At 40.1% G+C, this 19,169-nt stretch overlaps 1 protein-coding gene across 3 annotated transcripts in view; it reads right to left on the bottom strand.

The window, feature by feature from the left end:
* Positions 1-19,169, bottom strand: part of DLG5 (discs large MAGUK scaffold protein 5) — a 112,118-nt gene that overhangs the window by 32,871 nt on the left and 60,078 nt on the right. For 2 of the 3 annotated variants that reach the window (XM_064464907.1, XM_064464908.1), the window contains exons 5-11: positions 17,175-17,358; positions 13,388-13,647; positions 9,431-9,743; positions 5,319-5,549; positions 3,063-3,247; positions 2,263-2,388; positions 1,426-1,558 (exon numbers count right to left, since the gene is read on the bottom strand). In XM_064464907.1, coding sequence (XP_064320977.1) covers positions 1,426-1,558; positions 2,263-2,388; positions 3,063-3,247; positions 5,319-5,549; positions 9,431-9,743; positions 13,388-13,647; positions 17,175-17,358 — 1,432 coding nt within the window. Of the gene's footprint in view, positions 1-1,425; positions 1,559-2,262; positions 2,389-3,062; positions 3,248-5,318; positions 5,550-9,430; positions 9,744-13,387; positions 13,648-16,172; positions 16,215-17,174; positions 17,359-19,169 lie in introns of those variants that run through there. The other variant, XM_064464909.1, reaches the window with a different exon arrangement.

The following is a 19,169-nucleotide window of genomic DNA, read 5'->3' as shown; positions in this document are numbered from 1 at the left end:
TTTGATCTCCGTATTGCAAACATTTTGAGCAATCTTTGAAGAAAAGAATAACTAAATAACTGCGCATAAACGGAAGATTCATCGGGCTGCCATGTTGTTTAGCACAGGTACAGCATGCGCTAGACTTGCCAACTAGTTTGCCACACAATGGAAAAGCAAAATTATGAGTTGCGAGTTAAAATGGATGAGATGGCAAGCACAAAATCCCATGATGAAGGAGCTGATCAAGAGAGATGAAAAAGCATGGTGAAAAGGGAATTGCTATCCCAGAAAGGATTTACATACAGTGGTCCTGATGGATCAGCAATGGTACTCAGTTCATAGTCTTTTCAATCTATGTATTTCAACATATAATAATACTAAATAATATTTTTATTATCAAAAAAGGAATGTCTTGGTGGTTCTGTTGGGATGCACTGTCAGAACACAGACAGATTGGAACAGCATAAAAAAAGATGACACCAAATTTTGCAGTAAAATAAAAGGGATTTAATTTGACAGCACCGATCAAACTTTGTCATTCAGGAATGAGAAAGGAATTCTGGTAAATGTAGAAGCTGTTATAAATGAAACACAATCTGGAAGACCACCTGTGTGTTCTATGTGTTTGCTAATAGTAAATTTTTTCATCCAATGTGATGTGCCAGCCAAACATTTCAGATAGAGCAGCATTCGAGACTTGCATACAAAGCAGTGAAGTAAAAAAAAATTCTAGACTACAAGGAAGGAAAGTAAAATTAAAAGGAGAAAAGTACTACTAGGCTAATGAAAGGATGTAGAGGTTATCTGGAAAGCGAAACATAGGAACTTTATTTAATATGCCAAAATGGAAAAGGGATTTACCTCCCTCTACAGGCAAGCAAGGGAGATCAGCATCTCCCTTCATCCCAGATTTTTAAGCTCAAGGGCATTGTTGCTCTAAAATACAAGTAGATCACGAATAAATATTTTTAACACTTCAAAATTTCTAATCATCAAATCTGAGCAAAAGTAGGAGAAATAACTTCGTGTAAAAGCTCAGCTATTTTATAAGTGATGTTGCCTGTAGGAGTAGAGGACTGGGCTCTCTGATGTCAGTGTTTCCATCACATCTGAAGTTTTGGCTGCCTTAGCACTGCCATTTCTGCAACAAATCACTACCTTCAGGAACACTATATGTTTCACTTAAAAGATTTTTTTTCATAGGTCACGGACCCGGGTACCCTGCAGCATCAGATGGAGAAACTATTTTTACTTATAATTCACACGAAGAAAAATACAAAGCTTGTGTATAAGAGCTTGGTTTTGTCATCTAGACCCTACCTCACTTGCTGCGTATGTGCGTGTGGTTCGAGTTAGTTTAATCCTAGCTAGTATCAAGATGTTATAACTGACTTCAAAGCTATCCGATACATAAGACAATGCAGTCCATGTTTTTCTACTTACTCTGTCTTTTTCAAATTCTACCACTTCTGTCTCCCATTCCAGAGAATCTGTGTCTATGGCTGAGTCATGGGAACTATGGGCCATCAACTGACGGAATCTGGCCTCCTTTTCCAACTGATTCTCCATCTTCTCTCTAGGTGAAGACAAAGTATTGATAGACACAGACAACCCTTTCAAATAAACTGATACGTAAAGTTACCATCATGAGATACCTTATATTTTGTTTTCTAGATCAAAAATCCAAGCTGTGCCAAAAGTCTGCCCCATGCTTCCATCTCCAATATTCTTGGGCTGCTATCAAATTCACTTTCCTTTTCTATATATTGTCCTAACACAGTCTTACTTTTTTTGCATTATTTTTACACGACTGAAGTGCACGACTAGGTTTCTAACATCTCCCAAAATGCACTTAATTTACCCTCAGATGAGCTGCATCAGTATGACCACAAGCGGGGCATGATAAATACCCACAGCAAAGCCTCTTTCACAGCCCACTGAGATGATGTATGATGCCCATCTTCCTCACGTTCATAAATCAGTGAGAACACAGTTGGGAGATATCTGACTTCAGTGGAAGAATCCGACATTGCTGAAGTGTATCCCCACAGTACAAAGCTTAGAATATGTGTTTCAATTGTGAGATAAAAAGGTTAAGGTAGCAAAACTTATTATCTGGCCCATCACAATAATTTCCTCGATAACTAAAAATACCGCAGTGTTTCCACACACAGTATCAGGAATCCCGGCTGCCCCACAGCTGTAACAGCGTATGATTCGCTTGCGAACACAGCAATTTATCACAAACTTCCATGCAGTTTGATCATTTCTCTCACATACTTCAGTTCCTTCAGTTCACGCACAGCGTCGTTCTTCTGCTTTCTCATATCATCCAGATTGCGAAGAGCTTCCGCCAAGTCACTCACAGCCCGGTCTCTCTCCCTCCTTAAGTTGTCACACAGCGTCCTTCGAAAGCAAAGAAGTTTCCAGTTAGTCACTTAAAACCTTGTGTGAGTAATGAACTAGTTTTACCACATTTTATAGTTAATGCAAAATCTTAAAAAAAAAAAAAGGCATTTCAAAAGATCTCTCTCAAAAAGAAAAATGTATAAGGAAGAAAAATATTACATATGCTAGGTCTTAAGGAAAAGCTTGTCAAGATAACAGAAACTTTCTCTATCCCTTACAAAACTTTATTTCTATTTATCTTCTTTTAGCTAGCAGAAAAAAATTCTGATTTAAGTATTTTCCCTTAGTTCCTCACATACGTTGAGAAGCAAATATGCTGGGTAGCTATTGTGAAATGTCCCCACAGGTGAAGAATTATTTGCAGCTATAGCAGAATTAGGTATTTCATGCCTAAAAGAATGCATACTTTGTTGTTCTTATGTAGCAGCATTGTTAGGCACTACAGTATTTACTGGAGACATATTACAGGTATGAAAGCACAGAAAAAGCGAAGTATCCTGTAAGGTGCCATCAACTTGGGGGTGGGGGTGGGAAATCGCACTGTGACAGCGAATGCAGAAGTTCCCACAAGCTGAAGAGCGTGCTAGCCAAACCCAGCCCGTCCTAGGGCCGCATCAGTTGCGGAGGAGGCGTTACAAAGATCACTCACGGACCACCTAGCATTCACTTACCGAATACTTTCCCTTTCTGCGACAATCTTATCCCGCTCTTGAAAGGCCCAATCTCTCCTACACTTGGCTACTTCTGCTTCCTGGACAGCTTCCTTTAGTTCTTGTGACATTGCCTCATACTGTTTCCGAAGCATTTCAATTTCTTTGTTTGCTCTTTCTATGTCCAGGGTAGCAGAATCTTGTATCTAGGAATTAAGAAACACAGATCAGTACTTCAGGCGCAGTTGTTAGTTAAGTATGCACAAACAGCTCTTACTACATGTGCGTTACCTGATGGATTCAGTTCTCATGTTCTCATGAAAAATGTTCATTTATCTTAATGGCAACTTTGGGGGAAAGAAAAAAAAAAAAAAGATAAAAACTGTAGTAAGGCATTTCAGGCGGCAGCACAAATTTGTGCGAATACAATCTGTGTGAATAAGAATCCTCACTTCAGAATAACACCAGCGAACATTTTGTATTTCAGAGATGACATTCCACACTTCTATCTTGTTCTGCTCAACAGACAGAAAACACTTCAAGGATATTGAGAAGTGAGATATGCTCTTATAAGCAGCTACAACACAGATTTCCTCAATTAATGTCTGTTATTTACCCTGGGACGACGAGATGGACACGTTCACAAGACAGGCTTGTGATTCACACGGGTCCCTTAACTCCAAAGCAAAGCAGAGGAACTCCAGAAAAGTTTTGTTTCAATGTTTCTTGGTTTAGACAAGAATTATCATCATCTTAAATTAACTTGTTCCTCTAACATTCTCTGTTTTGAACAGGAGAGGTGGTGACAGTAATAAGACAGATACAGAGATAATATTCCAAGCTTGCAGCACAACAAACACAAGGCAACTACAACAGGACAGCCCACCAAAAACACTGAAATAGCTGTGTGGGGCTAACTTGAATATAAATAAATCAAATGGTTCTGACTAGACCTGTCATTTGGTTCAAGATTAAACTATGGAGGAATGTTTTTAAGACCTGAACGCATGTATGTCAAAGAGAGGCTATGAAGTCACATTAAATACATTTTAAAGGCTCTTCTTTCTCTAAAGGAGTTATTGTATTAAAAAATAAGAACACTGAACTTTAAATCCCAGGTTTACTTGCTCACCTCAATATTTATTTTAAAAAAAAAAAAAAAAAGGAACAAGTAAGACCAAACAGAGGCTCTGAAGAGTCAGGTCTGGCCTTTTCATTGTCTCTTCCATTTCAAAGGATCACTTTCTTCTCTTCCAGTCCACTGGCAGGAAAAAGACAATCAAAAACCCCCACTCAGATCAACAGACAGACTCCTGTATTCGAAATGTCAGTTCTGATCTGGATTCTGCCAAAGTTGAGCATCTGAGCGGGTCCATTGCTAAGTCACTGCAAAGTTCACCCAAGCTTGCTCAACCTCCTTGAGAAAAGCACAAGCTTCCAAAATCCCGTGGTTTGGCCATGAAGAACCAAAACACAATGGAATTGTTATTCCCAGTACAACTGAAAATGTAGTTTATTTTTTGCCAGTCATTCCAGATTGACAAATCAGTGTGACAGGCAAGACTAAAAACTTGTTTTGTAGCAGTAAAGGGCTGGTACTCAATAAAAAGGGAATAAAGTTTAATGAAAACAATCCAAAATATCCAGTTTAATATTAAATAATTTCATATTCCTTAGTTATTTCATGAGCAGAAAAGCTGTGATACTATGCATTTTCATACTGCGTCATATGTAAGCATTCACAGTTGTATTTACATGTTTAGTATTGCACACAAGACAAGAGCACGTGTAAGTGTGCAGAATTTTAAGTATGTTACTACCCACACGGAGACATAATTTGTCAGAAACAGCATCTGTATCCTACGAGCATGTACAGATTAGAAGATTCATAGTCACACTTCAATTAACTTACTTTATGAAGTATTATAAGTGGCTAACATCCTGAGCAGGTCACAGGCACGAACACCACATGTTACAGACGGCAACAAGCCTACCCGCAGGTAATAAACCGCCTAGCCACCTGCTCGGTCACAGTATTTTATTTGCCATTTACTTTTACAAACAGAAACTTCATATGAAGCATGACTGTATTTCTTTCAAACAAGAACTTCTGTCACTGTGTCCTGAGGAACATGAGTTTATACGTAGGTGTTTTAGAGTGACTCAAGGGAAAAAGGGGAAGACAGCTAATGTGCCCAGACCTTCAATCGATCTCTTGAAAACTACTGACCCGTTGATGCTAAGAAAGAAAAAGTAATCTGTAAAGACTTGCAATACCTGACGGGCTTGATAATATTCCCTTAGTAGATGGTCTCTCTGGATGATAGCTTCTGTTCTCTCTTTCCTGGCAACATCTCTTTCTTCCTTCACTGTCTCTATATCCTTGCAAGCTTGGTCAAGTTCCTTCTGGGCCTCAGCTTTGTCCTTGACTTCGTGACAGTATTTTTCCAGCAACTCATTCCTCTCACAAATTGCTCGATCTCTTTCCACTAGAGCCGAGTTCAGCTCCTAAAACAAGATCCATTGTTTGCAGTAGGTTAAGTACAAAAGGAAACAGTCCATCTTTCCAACTGGATACACACTGACACCTTAAAAGCCTAGAGTTTACCACTGATGTTCTAAAACATGGGAGCAGACTGTGCTCACATTACATACAAGCACGTACTAGCAAAGACTATTAAATATGCCATTAAAGATACCACACCGTCAGAGCAGCACAGCGCTATGTCAAAAGTAAGCGAGAATCTGGGAGCACTCAGTTTTGAGGAACCTAAATGAGGGAAGGTAATTAACCAGACTTGGTGTTTTTAAAAAAGACTTTAAATATGGCAAAGGCTAGGATTATATTGCAGATATTTTTAAGCAACTGCCCCGATTTTATAGGACTGAAATAATTTAGACAACCCAGCTAAGTAAGTTTCTTATAGCTTCCTCATCAGTTTTAAAGGGACATTAAAGTCACATGCCATCAAGATACCAACGTGCAAACTACAGAATGTTCAAAGATAAAACTACATCCTATTCAACTGCATTATAATAAAAAAAGGTAAGTAAAATGTAGCTCTAAAATACAATCTGTCCTCTTAAAATAGTTTAAACTAGATTTTCAGTTGGTAGAATAAGGCATTGAAACAGTTAAATTTCACGCCACTAAATTTTTTAGATGGTCCAGCTCTCTGTAGGCACGGGCTGAATGCTTCCGAAGAAGTCCTGCTACGAACAGGCACTCCTAGCTGGAAACTATTAATGTTTTGATCTCAGGAAGATTACCAGAGACAGCTGATATCTGAAAAGCAAAAGAAGGAAAGGGTCCAGATACTTAAAGACAGAAAGACACCGTGTCATGAACTCACTTCCGTTCTATTTCCCTCTACAATTTGCAAGGAATAAGATTAAGTATCTAAAGCATGGATGACAACTGCGTTTTTCTCTACTAACATAATTGTTTTTGAGATACGGCATCTAATTAAGGCTAGGCAGGCTGTTAAAACAGTTGTGCAACGGTATTAAAACAGGTATTTTTGCTGTACAGTAACAGACAAGCACTAGAATTAATGACTCGCTTTATGAACTTTAAACATATCAGTAAATGGCAATTACCCGAGCACTCAGGTTTTTTCAAGGTCAGTAATAGCTTCCGTTGCTCAGTAACTGAAGAGAGAAATCCCTGACCCATCTGGTGGTGCAGACAAGTTTTAGTACTGGAAGCAACGTTTTGCACAGCTGAACTACAGACTCTATAAAATGTGCATTCAAACACGTATATAAAACTTACACAAAAGCATTAAGTCTTTTCCAGCATGCAGCAGAGATGAAAGTCATCAAGTATCAAGGCAGAGGGAAAGGTCCCAGAAAACCCTTCATTAAACAGGAATTTGCAGTACTTTAAGGTGATTGGAAAAAATCCAAATTGCCACAGTTTATTCCAGCATGCTCGGTATAAACTATCTGAATAAAAGCAGCCATTGCCTCCAGTGGTCAGCAGTAAAATTTCACCTCTGTCTTTTTCCTGTGACATTGGCACAGAATTACAACGTGAGAGCACAGAGCGACGTGCCATTTGGCGCGGGTTGGAACAGCGTCTGCTCGGAAGCGTTAGAGTGGTTTGGTTTGAAGAGCGACGCTGAATTTGTGACAAATTCTCATGTTTGAAGGAAGTTCACCCGAAGAGAGTGCAACAACCTCATACAGCATAAAATACAACAGGGCTATTAGACAGAGGGGAAAGCTGACTACCACCGAGATGAAACACGACATTCTAAGTACTTGCTGGAGCAAAGGATTATGCCAAACAAAAATACTGCTGGGCAAGTAGAAGGGCAAATCTACACCATGTAATCCTTCGCTTTGAGTGGCCAAATGCCCAAGAACTTAATCCAAAACTGTCCATAGAGCAAAATCCTGAGATCTCTTCTATCATCTTTAATGCCAGGCAATTATTACATTTGGGATGTAAATTAAGCCATTATGTTTGGGCATGTGTGACCGAAAAAGCTTAAGTATCTAACTAGGAAACTGGCTGACTGACCTCATCAGTAACTGCTGATGACAGACCGCCTCGTCAGCCTCAACCTCTTCTCCCCTTCAGTTGCTTTTGCATTTCTTTGGGACACAAAAAGGTACTCTAGCAGACACAGGTTTCACAGAAGCAGCTCCATTTAAAGCGACCTAAATGGATTCAGCACTGTTTCAATCAATGGGCGCTACGGAACAGGGCACGTAAAGCCGCTGTACATCACAGGGAGAGCCAAGAACATTAAGCTCCGTTTTGGCCAGCACCAGACCAACTATTCACTGACAGGACAATCCCACTCATGTAGGGGCGTTTTTTTGGATATTATTTCAAGTGAACGTATCACTTGATCGATATATTTTTTCAACCTATGAGACATTTGCCTTGCCAGAACTAGAAAGCCCCTACACATCGAAAGCGGCTGCAGCGAGCCGGTACGATGTGACGCCGGAATATACCTGCTCACAAGCAAAGGAGTCCCAGCTACAGGAAAGGAAAAGAGGAACAAAAAGAAAACTCACAGTACTGCTATTTTACACCTTTTAGTATGTTATAGAAGCGTTTATTTCGGCTTTCTGATGGGCCAGTTCCAGAGGTGAAGAAGAACGTGTGCCTGTGCCCTGCCAGCAGCTCACTCACCGGTCCCAGGCTCTTTCCTGTTCTTACTCAAGCAGCCCTTCAAGTCACCTAGGCAGGAGGGAACACCCGCGTATTCAAGTTTCATTTCCTGCCCCTTAAAGCACTTCGGCAAATTACTCATAGCGCCACAAGGACAGACACAACAAACTGGAGCAGAACGACTGATTGCGCCCATTTCCATCAGTATTCCCTACCAGCTACCCCGATTCCACTGAGACCAACAACAGACATTTCTATTGGCTTAATAGCTTTGATGAAAGCAGAACAGGTACGGAACATACTAAAACCTCACTCACTGTAGAAGCTAAATTACTTAGCTGGCAAATACACAGGGTCAAAAACTAGGAATTCTTAAAAACAAAAGGTAGTTATTTTAAAAGCTCTGACGCCGTATGTCACAATCCACGTTATGTCCCTCAATAATGCTGTGATTTAATAAAAGCTCCACACCTTATTTTTTCATAAAGGCCATTTTGTTCAGATGGAATGCTGTGAAAAAAAGTGAAATGAGATTTATAGGCAATGGAATACATTTGCTCGTATCTATTTCATGCTAAATTAAGTATTTGTAAACCAAAGGGTCAAGTCAATGCATGTCAGCTGAACTGAAACCGAGCAGTAAATTGGGTTTCAGATATCTGAACAGCATCATTATAACATGGTTGTGGTATAAGCATTTCAAGAACGTATTGCTGAAAAATCCAAGGTTCTGGTTTCACACACTTCAAGGCATGCCTGAGTTCTGGTGAAAAGCCTCCAAAATATCCTCTTTAACTTAAAGGCAGGAGGAGGACAAATGAGTAAGGACATGCATGTCAGCACAGGCTTTGCATAAATATTTGAGACTACTTTATCATGTACCGTCTTAAGTCACAGTAGATAGCATCCAGCGGTTCCTGTAGAGGTTAGAAGTTAAAAAGAATGAGTATTTAGAGCTTTATTGTTACAGAGAGCATTACTCGAAAAGGCACAGAAGGCTAATGCAGTAAAGGAAGGATTTATAATCAGCAGAACAGAATTGAGACAAGTGAACAGTAAATTTGAACTGACAGGTACTCTCTTCAAACATGCAGTCTTGATAAATGGATAGTAAAAAGGACTGCAATAGGAAAACATCAGCACGGAATTTCCTCTTTGCAGTGCATTGCTGTTTTCCATTAATCAGCCACACGTTTCTGATTTTAGCATCACCGGTGTACACTCATTTCCCTTCCCCATCAGAACAATAGGTTAGTACCTGTCTTAAAGCTTCCATCTCTTCACTAGCCACTCGCTTCTCAGAAGAAGTGTTCTTCAGTTTGGACTCTGCAAGCTCCAGCTCTGTTTGAAGCTTGTCTACCTCTTTAATGACTTGATCTCTCTCACTCATTATGAGGCGGTATTCATTGAAAACCGAATCCCTTTCTTCCTTGTATTTTTCTGCATCCTTTGCTGCTTTCAGCTGCATTGTTTTGAACCTTGTCACCTCCGACTGTAATCGCTCCATCTCTCTCTGCAACTCTTTGTTTTGTGCTGTGGCGTTGCTTAGTTCCTGCTGTACCGATTCAAATCTAAAACCAAGCAGAAATGCCTCTAAGATACTTGTTCCTCATTCTCCTTTTTCATACATTTAAGGATTTGGCTGGATAACCAAACGTACGCGTTGGTAAAACACAACCACAGAGACACCTTGGACAACGTACTCCCACCGCTGCAAAATGAAAGTCAGACTAATTATTGCTTTAGGAATAATAGTGAACCTTTAGCAATATTAGAGAGCCTCTTTAAGGAACTGAAGCATAAAAAAAAAATGTTAAAAGTAACTTAGAATTAGTTTAATTTTTAAAAGTAAAGTTTTATCAAATTATTCTAAAAGGAATGCAAAATATTACCGTTATTTCATAGCACAAGTTAAACCTTGTTTATTGTGTTGAGCTCTGCTTGTCTTAGAAGTTAATTCCCTCTCCCAACAAACACTCCCAGGCATGTGGGAGGAAGGAAAACAAATGCAGAAACTGGAAAAAACAGAACAACTTTCACATGCCCAAATATGCCACAAGGTCGGTAATGGACAATTTAGAGGAGGGAAAAAAAGTGAGTTTACAGTAAAAATGCAGGGAAGGAAACTAAAACCAGGTAATTCAAACATTATTGTTTGCTTTCATCAGTAGGTCAACCAGTAAAACTGAAATGCAAAATATCTTAAGTAATTTTTTTAAATTTAACACAGACTAAACCATATGCACTTTCTCACTACAACCTTCCGAAGTACGGCACAATCAAAAAATAGAAGGACATCAAAAGTTTAAATGAGAAGCACTAACTTTTGTGTTTATATTGACAAAGCATTCTTAAAAGTGGGAATATAATTCTGCGGACAATTTCACTATTAGTTTGGAAAGGAACTTCTCCCGAGAGCAGTGTTTTACCACACCTGGACACTAAGACTCTCTTGCATGTTTTTGCCAAAACTCCGAGGAAAATGCCATTGATGGAAACGCTGTACCTAACCTGATGGGCTTTGAGGGTTATCCAAATTCCAGGTGCCCACAAACCTCTCTGGTTCACTTGGTTTTCTCTCCCTCTCTTACACACACATGCCTCACGCTGTTTGAAACTGCAATTTTTCATCTAATCCAGCATGTTGCCTGACCTTTCCCAGGGGAGAGCTCTAGACCCAGTTTCAGATATTTCCTTGAAAGCCTGAGCGCATTCAAGGCATTGCCATAGCATTACTGAGGCATCTGCCAGTAATTTCAAAACCATCATCACCCTGCTCCTTTTGGGAAATTCTTCGGTTTAAGAGATCATCGGGCTGGCAGTACAGGAGACCCAATATATTACCATCTGGATTTCTTTTGTCTTTTCAGAACTGTGAGCATGAAAGTAAGAAGAATATACTATAGGGGACGGACAAGGGTATATCAGAAATCTAAGAGAGAGACTATGCCAAACAACCTCGCTGCCATGTGAGAACCCACACTACATTTGAAAGCTATTTGGGAGTCACATCAGGGACAACACTGGGGAGATACAGGACGAGGGAGGAGAAAACATTTAAGGCAGTGTTTGCCAAACAACATAAATGTCATCAGTAAGGAAGTAAAAAAAAATGTAAGAAAAAACCCACTAAAACCCAGCCAAACCACGACAAGCACACTAGCACAGGGAACCGATCAGAAAGGAAAGCGTGCCACAGAGGGACATTCGTATTAAATAGCGATAAAAACCTGAAAGCAACGTTCCAGCTGAAACACTTTGGCCCTGCATGACCTGGCATTGCCTCCTAAGGAGGAAATACAGGCAGCCGGATCACATTTTCCCAGATGCCTTCTGTAGAGAAAGCCCATTTCTAACACCCGTTGTGAACAGATTGCAAGTAGCAGGGTTAGGTGGGTCAGCAGCAGTGAGCATGGGTTTATAAGGAGCGACCGATACTGAAAAGAACCCTCACCCTCTCTGTCCAAGTGCCACAGCCCTCATTCAAAATGCAGAGACAGACACATAGGGTAAGGTTTAGCACATAGGAATTAGATAGCTAGTATAGCAAATGGGTAATCTGCAAACTGTTCACCAACTGAATCATCTTGGTAGGTTCCTATGCTGTGTATTATTGCGACAACGTTACAGATAGAAGAAAAAAGCCTGAAAAAGTTTGCTGGTATTTTTTCAGGCCAAAGATTCACTCAAAATGAGTCATGGGCCACCACTGGAGCCTTACTCTTCCTGCTCTCTTTAAAGCCTACTTTGACTGTGTTTACACTTGGTATTAAAAAAAATAGTTCTGCAATTGATGGCCCATTCACCCTCAAACTACAAGTTAGTTAAGTCTTATATTCTGAAAACTATACTCACCTGAAATGGACTTTAAAAATTTTTAGCCAGTTACCCAGAGAAATATGGGTTTGATTATGAAGAAAGGGCATAAATATAAGACAAATAAAGGTTCCTATAAATAGAAACAAGTAAAAAAAAGTAGTCCAGGCCTAAAGCCAACCGAAAAGGCAAAAATTCCTGAAGTTCAGTTATATTCATTTAGCTGGATCACTGGTTCACAGGAACATGAATATCTTTCATGAAATTCTTAAAACCAACCTCCGCTCGGCATCAAACCACACCTTCCTCAAGAAGGAGGCCTAAATCACAAGGCCAGAACACAAACATGTTGAGCTTCTGCGTGTATCAGCGTGGCTGCAGTGTTTCGTGTGGTATGTGTTGGGCTTTCCCTCACTTTCAAGAATTCGTGGCAGTCTAAGTTACAGAACTTACTCTCTTATTACTCATATTCTCCTATTACTTCATTAGATGTATCGCAACTACGTACATGCTATTCATGTGTACGTTACTATCTATGCTCAATCTCACCTTTTAGAAATATTAAAAGTGGAAAACAACACTTTTTGGCATTAGTCTGTGAGAGTTGTGTATTATCCCTAACTTACGTCGGTGAAAAAATTCCCAACAAGCCCACGGATGCTCTTTGGAGTCCTCCTGTATATTAGCATTCTTCCTACCCCACACAGGTATCTCTGCAGGCTTAGTATCAAGGAGGAGCGGAGAGAGGTTAAGCGTGGTGTGACATAGTGTCTGTGTCCTTCTGGTCTGGCACTTGCGCTGCTCGTAGCAACAGCACCTCCGCAGAGAAGCGAGACTCCCAGATGCCTGCATGCAGTGAACTCTGCCGCCTGCGTGAAGCTCTGCCGCAGAGTCCCACACAGTCTGCAATTCTAGTATCATGAAGAGTTCACTTGTTCTTGCGAACATCTTAACTTGCTACCCACCTTTCAGAAACCATATCCTCTTATTAACTTGTATTTTACATTTAAATAAAGATATATATGTCAATGGATTCATCACCCATTGAGTTGGCTTGGAACACTAAGTCTGAGGTTTAACAAAACTTTGGTTGTATTTGACTCCCACGCCTACAGCTATGTTGAAAAGCAGACTACCCTTTCTCACATGAGCTAAACAATGCTTAAAATTCCTCATACAGTTCCAAGACCCTAAATGGGAAATTGCTTTCTCAAGAAAAAGCACCATTTCTCCAAATAAACATCCCCATCCCACCTTCTAGGACCTTCCAGAAAATCTTATCTAGAAATGCATGCTTACTCATTACATCAAGGTAACGAATACTAGAGAAAGTAAGGTGCTACATAAGAATGGTCACTGCTTTCACAGAGTATCTGAAGGTATCAAAATCTGCTTATACCTTCTAAGGGAGGTTGAATATTGCTGCTGAAAATGTATTGCTGTGTCCCTTTGCTTCATGAGCATGTCAATCTGTTTCTGAAGACGTCTGTTCTCCTCCTCAGCCTGTTCTAGGCGGCTCAGGTCCGTATTGTGACTTGCGATCTTCTCGTTGTACCGTTTTCTTAGGGCATCGTAATCCTTCTTCACACCTTCTAGCTTGTCCATTGCTGTATCATAAAGTTTATTTAGTATCTCTGATGATCCATTTTGCTTCATAACCTAAAAAAAAGAGTCAGAAACAGTATTACGAAACTCAGTTTTTAATCAGTCCAATAAATTTGATTTAAAATACACACAAGAAAATAGTAGAATGATATTTATTAACCAATTTGAAGAATAATTCTTTTTAACAACTAAGAAAACACTGAGACTCTTCTAAGCATTACTGCTATGCTAAGCATTGCTATTTCTGCTTTATGTTAACTGGGGAAAAAAATCTGCTTTATCACAACTTAGAGCGCACAAGTTTAAGAAAATCTCTAACGATACCAACAGTTATTAAACTCACATTGTTTTCCAAGTGCTTTGTAGTTTTAGCAAGAGATAATCATTATTTGACGACCCAAATGATAGCTGCAATTTAGGAAATGCCCACGAGGTGGCATTCATGACAGGTTGCTTGTATCCTCCGTGAACAAATTAAATAATTTAAAACTTCAAGAGAACAAAATCTACCCTAAATGCGTTAAACACATAGGCATATTTTTTAATATTCATACAGTATTTCATCAGAGAACTACCCACAGAGGTCTGTGTTTCAAAAGCTATCTATAAAATATTAACAGGAAGAGAGAAATCCATTTAAACATGAATAAAGTCTGACCTGAATCTTAGTTTCAAATTAATTTCCATTGACATAAGAATCTTGTAAATAGCAACATTGATGATAAACGACCAGGAACAACAGCAGAAATCCCTTAATGAGCTTCAGCAAATCTAGTCCTTCTTCCTTCTCAAAAGGCATTAAAAAAGGGCCTGAAATGAGGTCTTACCTTCCCCCCCCCCCTTTTTTTTTTAATGCTATGCTTATTTTTAATGTTTTTGTGTTTTAAATTGAAATTTGGCCTCAATGGAGCGGTGGGAAGAAATATAAATGCTTTATATAGAGAGGTACCAGGAATTTATATAATCTTAACATTAGCCTACAAAGGTATGCCCTAACTATCTGAAAAATAAAAAGTAATAAAAGAAAAAGAAAACAAACTATACAAGAAGTTTAAACCGAACACATAGCAACTACCCTATATGCAAACTGGCTCCTCATCTTCTTTTGCGTCTTATATTCGGAGAAAGGAGCAGCTCCCGCACACGGAAGAACCTGGACGTGGGCAGACCACAAGGGAAGGGGACCGAAAGAAACTGCCGGCTCTTTCCCGGAGAGTCACTGCCCCCAGGCAGCGGCCAACGAGCGTCGCTGTCGGGAAACCACTGCTCTGCACAGGCAAGGTAAGGGACCAAGTCCTTCAGCCTGGCACTGGTCCCCTTGAACTAACCGAGACACACAGAAGCAGTGAGTTACTGCTCGCTGCACTGACTTAATCCATAAAGCAGTCCTGGAACCAGGCTGCCCTTTGGCGAGTCTCGCTGGCACGGCTCTTTCCACACACCTCCCTGTCCCCCGTGGACTCAGGAGCACAGCCCCCACGGCTGGACCCATGATTTGCTAGCACGCTCCAGTGAACCTCTGCAGATATGCTAAACGTGATAAACTGTAGGCACAGGTGAAGTGTAAACACACGGCGATTTAAACCCGCTCAAGAGCGCCATTCTCCTGAAGACTGCGTCCCAAAGCTTTCTGAGAACAGGCTTGTGAATGAAGTGTTTGAGAAGCCAAACAGAAACAAACCACTTCTCACTGTCTAAAGCATATACGGAATGTCTTTTTGCTGAAAACACACTAAATAACTGAAGGAAGACGAATATACTAGAAATGGGAAGGAATTCAGCACAAACTTGCTCACAGAGATTTAATGGAGGAAGGCAGAAACGCCATAAACAGGAAGCCGTGCAATATGGAAAGTCTCCCATTCAAAATCCCAGTCTGAGAAACAGTAAATAGTCCCAGCTGGACCAAGGAAGACAGCCGTGGCAACAAGAAACTTCATACGCGAGCAGCAGAAACTTCAGCTGCTCAGCTGCCACACAGCAAATCCACGACAATCCCACACGAAGAGTAACCCCATCACAATTTTTTGCTCTCCGAGTCCACCGAGATGATGTGTTTTCCTACGGCCTGATGACAAAACACGTCAGATGGATCAACATAAATAATAGCGTTCGACTAATTGAAATGAGAGATGACACGGCCAAGACAAGACTCGGGGCGTCCCTTCGGGACACCATGATTCACTGGGACATGCTGAGAGGCGGAGTTACACAACTTTCTCACTGAGAGCCACATACATTGTTTTCTTTAAAGGTTTAATTGCGATGTTAACGTGAGACTGAATTTCTGCAAAGAAATACTGACAATGACACTCGAGCCTCCTCCTGTGCTGCCAGATGATTTAAAACTTCAGCACAGAACCTCAAAATACAACAGCCTTCTCCTGGAGGTTTTATGTCCCTGCCTTGCAGACTGGGAAACCGCGGCACAGAACAGTTAAGCCGTTCGCCCAGGTTTGCGCAGCCAACCTCTTCTGCTAGACAGAACATCAGCCGTCTTCTGAACCACGCCACCGAACCATTTCCCAGCAGAACTCTCAAGGTCACGTTAGAGAAAGGGATCACAAGGAAACACAGACCTTCACTCCTCTTTGCGCTGGCCCTCAAGCACCTCCTAAAGTGCCGTTCAGCACGTCCAGCTTGCTCTGACCTTTGCCCTCCTACCCTAGCAAATCATTGTTTTTGTTTGCATAGGTTTTGCTTCTCAAGCCTAATGTTTGACTTGCAGGTTCGCCCTGTGAATCAGCCTACGCACAGTTAACCCAGATATTCTGTTTAACCATTCCACACGTTACTGGAACTATCCTAACTAAATGATGAGACTTTTCCATAGGTGAACCCTGGACTTGATGTGACCACTTGCTCCTTCTATTACTCTTACTTCTCTTTGTTCAGAGCATGTGAACAACGCTGTCCTAGAGACAGCCTGTTACGTACAGCTCTGAAACGTCCACCTCTTCCTGAAAAGCTTGTCTTTTTTTAAGTTCAAAAACATTAATCCATCTGTAGCTTTGTTGTAACTGAATAGCATCTGCAAGCCTAAATAATCGAACTTACCTCCTTCATTCCCCAAACTATTGTCACTAGAATTACTTTTTTTTTTTTTTAAAACCCACATATCTATAACTCTTTTTTTTTTTATTGTGATACTTTCCAAAGAACAAACATAGCATGCACGTTTAAAGCTAGCCCTGTCCCATCAAATACCCTAGGACAATCAGTCATCTCTCTAATCACTTTGCAACTTCAAGCAAGGATTTTAAGGTCTCTCCACCCACTTAAAAAAAAACTATCATGCATATACAATCTTTCTCACGTACATTTGTTTCATCTCTGCATTGCAATTTCTTAATACCACCTAATACTCTATACCCCTCATTCTTTTTTCCAGCTAAACATAGAAAATCAATCAGTATCCACAATCTCGTTTTCTCCCCTAGCTCTGTAAAATATAAGGTGGATGTTTTAGAACGGATAAGGCACAAAAGGCAGCAACGCTGCACATTCGGTTTTATTGCCTTATTTATCAAAGGAGCAGTTCAAGATCTCTTCTAGCACTTAAACGACAAGCTGTAGCTTACCTGCTGCTGCTGGCTGCGCAGGTCCGTTATCTCCTTCTGATCCTCATCGTGAAGTCTCTTCATTTCCTCACAAGACTGCTGGAGGTGATTATGTTCTCGCACCAACTGCGTGTTTTTCCTCTTCAAGGTATCCATGTCCTCCTTCAGCTGCGACTGGTCACTCAGCAGCCGACTGTGCAACGTGCTGTCGTGGCACACAAAAAATGCTCTTAGAGGCCAACTTGCCAGGACAAAGTCCTGGACTAATTCATTTCAAGCTTGATTTTCCTACTGAGAAACTCACTCAGTTCTGCATATTTGAGTATTCCAAGCACCAGGAAGGAAAAAAAAAAATTCAGGAACAAACAGGGACATAAATATGAAAAAACATGAAAGTACACACACTCTTAAACAGCATCAGAAGAGATGATGGAGTTATGCCACCCATCAATGGCATTTCATAGCCATTTTAAAAGCAAGCAGATAGACAAACACAAATGGTGCGAGCATAAAATGATCCTGGAGATAACAGGAATTATCCCACTAATCACCTCCGCCTTCTCTTGGGCCCCTCAGCTGAGCAGCAGCTAACCAAAATACAGATGAAAACTACAAAAATCTCATTGTATGCAATGGTTTTAAAAACAAACAAAAAAGCCCAAACAAACAAAAAAGCCCAAACAAACAAAAAAGCCCAAACAAACAAAAAAGCCCAAACAAACAAAAAAGCCCAAACAAACAAAAAAGCCCAAACAAACAAAAACCCCCACAACCTACAAAAACACACTGTATGTTTCAACTACATTTAAGCAGGTTAAAAGCTACCGAAGTCACCCCAAACTTCATTGTGCGAGCTGTACTTATTGAAGGAAATATGCTCTCACTCAAAAATTACACAACTGAGAGCCGCATGATGAGGCGAACATTCAGATTACAATTCAAGGTAGCAGTCCAAAATTAGACCAGACCACTGCCAAAAAAGAGCAAAACACTCAACTGAATATATTTTACTACCACAGCTCAAATGAAGAGTGACATTTGGCAACCGACAAGTATTTTTGCTTTTGCACTGGAATGATTCAAGCTGAACTCTCACACCTGCTGGTGAAGTGTTTCAAGTCCATATTAATCAAAAAACCCCCACATATAACACACAGCAATGAATAGAATCAATTTACATTTTACGATACTTTGTATTCCTTCCTTATGAAGTGAAATACCAACATTTCCTGCAGAGAATGACCCAAAGCGTTTAAAAACAAGGAAAGTCTTCATTAAAATTAGGACAACCTCTTGAAAACAAAAAAAAGGCTTTGGCAAATTTTATTCACACAATTAAATACGCATGATCTTTACACGTAGGTTACTAATGTGTTATCTAGTGTTCAGATTTTGCTGGAAATTATAAATTCTTTGGAGGGGTGAATTATTTTTTTTAAAAAAAGCATGGGGTTCTAAGAATTGCTGCAGGAGAAAACATCTGAATAGCGTGTTCTACTCAATTCCTTTTTTCCCCCTGAGAATTACTCACAGGGTTAACAGGAATTGCATGCACAGATTTCAACATGTGTTGTCATGTTTTGGGCACCTAAATTCTAACTCCAACAGTGAGTTTCAGCCTCCCTAAGGTTTTAAAAGTAGGAAACTGAATTAATCAAATCCAAGTAAGTTCTTATAATAAAAAGAATTACCTCTGAATTAATTAAAACATGCTACACTTCCTTCTGACCAGATAATCTTAGTCTGTAGCAAGTGCAAATGTGAAGGCTTGTACTTGTAATATATGCATCATTTTGCAGAAGCCTAAACTGTTGGTCTCTGAGGAATATGGCTAAAGTCTTGGTATACTTGAATATTTCAGTCAATCACTCTAGTTTTTAAAACTCAGATTTTTCTCCTCATATGAGAGGGTAAATCCTTTTACACTAACATGAAAATCCTGACACAAACAGAGTGTACCACAGTATGGTTTCAGGAACTACAGAACTCCTAAATAAGGTAAGCAAAACACCCTCT

This window comes from Phalacrocorax carbo, chromosome 13 (genome assembly GCF_963921805.1).
Source record: "Phalacrocorax carbo chromosome 13, bPhaCar2.1, whole genome shotgun sequence".
Classification (NCBI taxonomy): Eukaryota; Metazoa; Chordata; class Aves; order Suliformes; family Phalacrocoracidae; genus Phalacrocorax; species Phalacrocorax carbo.
Note: the sequence above shows the minus strand (reverse complement) of the source record. Positions and strands in the feature narration are given on the sequence as shown.